The sequence below is a fragment of the Penicillium rubens genome, assembly GCF_028828025.1.
Source record: "Penicillium rubens strain IBT 27055 chromosome Unknown utg000004l_segment0_segment0, whole genome shotgun sequence".
Classification (NCBI taxonomy): Eukaryota; Fungi; Ascomycota; class Eurotiomycetes; order Eurotiales; family Aspergillaceae; genus Penicillium; species Penicillium rubens.
Window position 1 is genome coordinate 4,455,001 of NW_026890602.1, and position 2,500 is coordinate 4,457,500.

General features: G+C 64.4%; 2 protein-coding genes across 2 annotated transcripts; one reads left to right on the forward strand and one right to left on the reverse strand.

Annotated features, from left to right (window-relative positions):
- Positions 1-95: 95 nt before the first annotated feature.
- On the reverse strand, positions 96-590 carry N7525_011626 (uncharacterized protein; the record flags this gene model as incomplete). Its single annotated transcript, XM_061215557.1, has 1 exon — positions 96-590. One exon carries the CDS (start codon positions 588-590, stop codon positions 96-98), a length of 495 nt encoding a protein of 164 aa, XP_061068069.1.
- A 582-nt stretch (positions 591-1,172) lies between these two features.
- N7525_011627 (uncharacterized protein) lies at positions 1,173-1,859 on the forward strand (the record flags this gene model as incomplete). The annotated part of the gene is made up of 1 exon (XM_061215558.1): positions 1,173-1,859. One exon carries the CDS (start codon positions 1,173-1,175, stop codon positions 1,857-1,859), a length of 687 nt encoding a protein of 228 aa, XP_061068070.1.
- Between the last annotated feature and the right edge of the window lie 641 nt (positions 1,860-2,500).

The following is a 2,500-nucleotide window of genomic DNA, read 5'->3' on the forward strand; positions in this document are numbered from 1 at the left end:
TCGCAGTTTCACAGTACAAGTTGCTTATACTTAGACATGCATGGCTTAATCTTTGAGACAAGCATATGACTACTGGCAGAATCAACCAGGTAACTTCATGGCAAGGCGACCCGGGGTTTTAAGCCGGGTGCCCGACCCCCGAGGGGGTAGAATGTAGTTAAATGGAAGGGGCGCACGAGGCGCCCGGTTGCGGCGGCACCCCCGGCGTACCGGGGGGACGCTGGAACCATCCAATTGCCCCCACTAAACTCCTCAGCACCAGTCCGCACGCAGGGGATCCGACCAGGCGCCCGTGAAGGCGCTGGCAGGCTGCGGCATGTGGCCCTCGGATGAAGGGTCCAGACCCCGTGGACAACGCCGGCGAACGGCGGATCCCACGGGGCGGCTCCCTCCAGGAATCTGGGTTTCGGGTATGGCCAGCGGCCATCGATCCACAGACTCCAACGGTGCCGGGCGCCAAAAGGCCCCCGGGCTTCAGTCACCACAGCGGAGGCACCAGGGAGGAGCTCGGCGAGAGCCCCCATAACAACCAGGCCGGGCGCCGAGTGGCCCCCGAGGGGACCCAAGGCACTGCGCGGGGAGGAGGTCATGGGGGGGATCAGGCGTTGCTGGGTCCCGGATGACACCACTGCGGTGGGTGAACCCCCCCAGCACTGAGGAGCGGCACAAGGCAGCAACCATCAGAACCGGAGAGAGGATCAGCCTGGCAGGGAAGATGCGGAGACGAGTTGTCCTCGTCTCTACACAGACTCACCGACCCCATTTGGGGTGTAAAAATGCAGAATGCAGTAGAAGTGGCTAGAAATTGCTCCGGGGGACAATTTTTGTATGGGGGTGGACCGTGCACGGCAAAATCACCATACAAAGTGGGCCACTTTTTCGAAAAGCTGAGTGACATTTTGGGTACTTAGTCGTTTGAAAAGTCGTAAAGTCACGTGATATGTTCTTGGGGCGGGCCTTCGGGGGTGAGCCCCCCGACGGGCCCCCGCCCCGGGACCCTTAGGGGCCCATGCCGCCCCTAAGGGTTCGTGGGACCGGGCATGTGCATGGGTATCTATATATATATCGACAGACTCGTGGTCCATGTGCCTGGTGGTGAGAACCACCACGGTGTTGATGATATATATATTGCACCTGGGGGCCCCGATGCGACCCGGCACCAACTGGCCAGTATGCCCGCCCGAGCCCACCGCCGCGCCCCCGATCCCCTCGCCGGCGCCGTCAACCCCCTACCCCCATGCAGGGGGCTCTCTCCAATGGCCCCCCGGGGGAGCGGGCTTGCTCTGTACGCCCCCCTACCAAAGCCCCCGGGAAGGTGGCCCCCTTCGACCCCCGACCCCCCAGCCGTTCGGCGAACTGGCGAATCTGTAAAATCGCCATATCTTCCGCCCCGTCGCGGGTCTTCACCGACCCCCCTCCAAAGCCCCGGCTCCCTAAGCCCCGGGAAGGTGCCCCCGCCCCGTGCGTGCACCCCGCGCCTCGCGCCTCGCGCTCGGCCGCCCGCTTCGCGCGCCGGCTTCGCCTCCACCTCACCCGCCGGTGCGGCCAACTCCCCCGCCGCGCCAACTGGCGCCCCACGCCCCCCTTCCCAGGGCCGCGAAGCCCCGCCGGCCGCCCCTCGCCCCGGGGCTGGGGGAGGGGGGACCGCCGGTGGCGCACGGTTACGTGGGGACCGGCGTGCCGGGGGGTCGTACCGCGAGGGTCACCCTGCCAGGGCCCCCACCGTAACATCCCCCGCCATCCCGGCACCCCCCACGCAACGCGACGCGGCCACTCTTGCGGGCCCTCACTCCCTCAGCCCCGGACCGTTGGGCCCGGGTCGCTTCTACACAGACTCACCGACCCCATTTGGGGTGTAAAAATGCAAAATGCAGTACAAGTGGCTGGAAATTGCTCTGGGGGGCAATTTTTGTATGGGGGTGGACCGTGCACGGCAAAATCACCATACAAAGTGGGCCACTTTTTCGAGAAGCTGAGTGACATTTTGGGTACTTAGTCGTTTGAGAAACCGTAAAGCCACGTGACAGGTGCTTCGGGCCTGCCTTCGCGCCCCCCACCCCTATATTGGACCCGGCATATCTTCCCCCCGGTCCCGGGGGCGCTTTAGCGACCATACCGGCGGAGGGGGCTTGCTCTACAGTGGCTTCTACCAAAGGCCCCGCTTCCCTACCCGCCTGGACAGGCTGCCCCCTCGACCCCCGCTCCGGACCCCGGCCAACCCGCCGAGCAAACTGGCCAATTCCTAAAGGCACCATAACCCCCCGGGGGCGTCCGGTGTACTGTCTCTCCTCATATGTTCCACCGCAATTAAAGATCACCGCCCTCGATTCCCCTTCGCCGCCCTCCATCCCCCTCCATCCCCCTCACCACCCACTACATTCCACCGCAATGGCTAGAAATCTGCAACCGCACGAAACTCACCACCCTCAATTCCCCTTCGCCGCCCTTCGCCACCCTCCATCCCCCTCACCACCCACTACATTCCACCGCAATGGCTAGA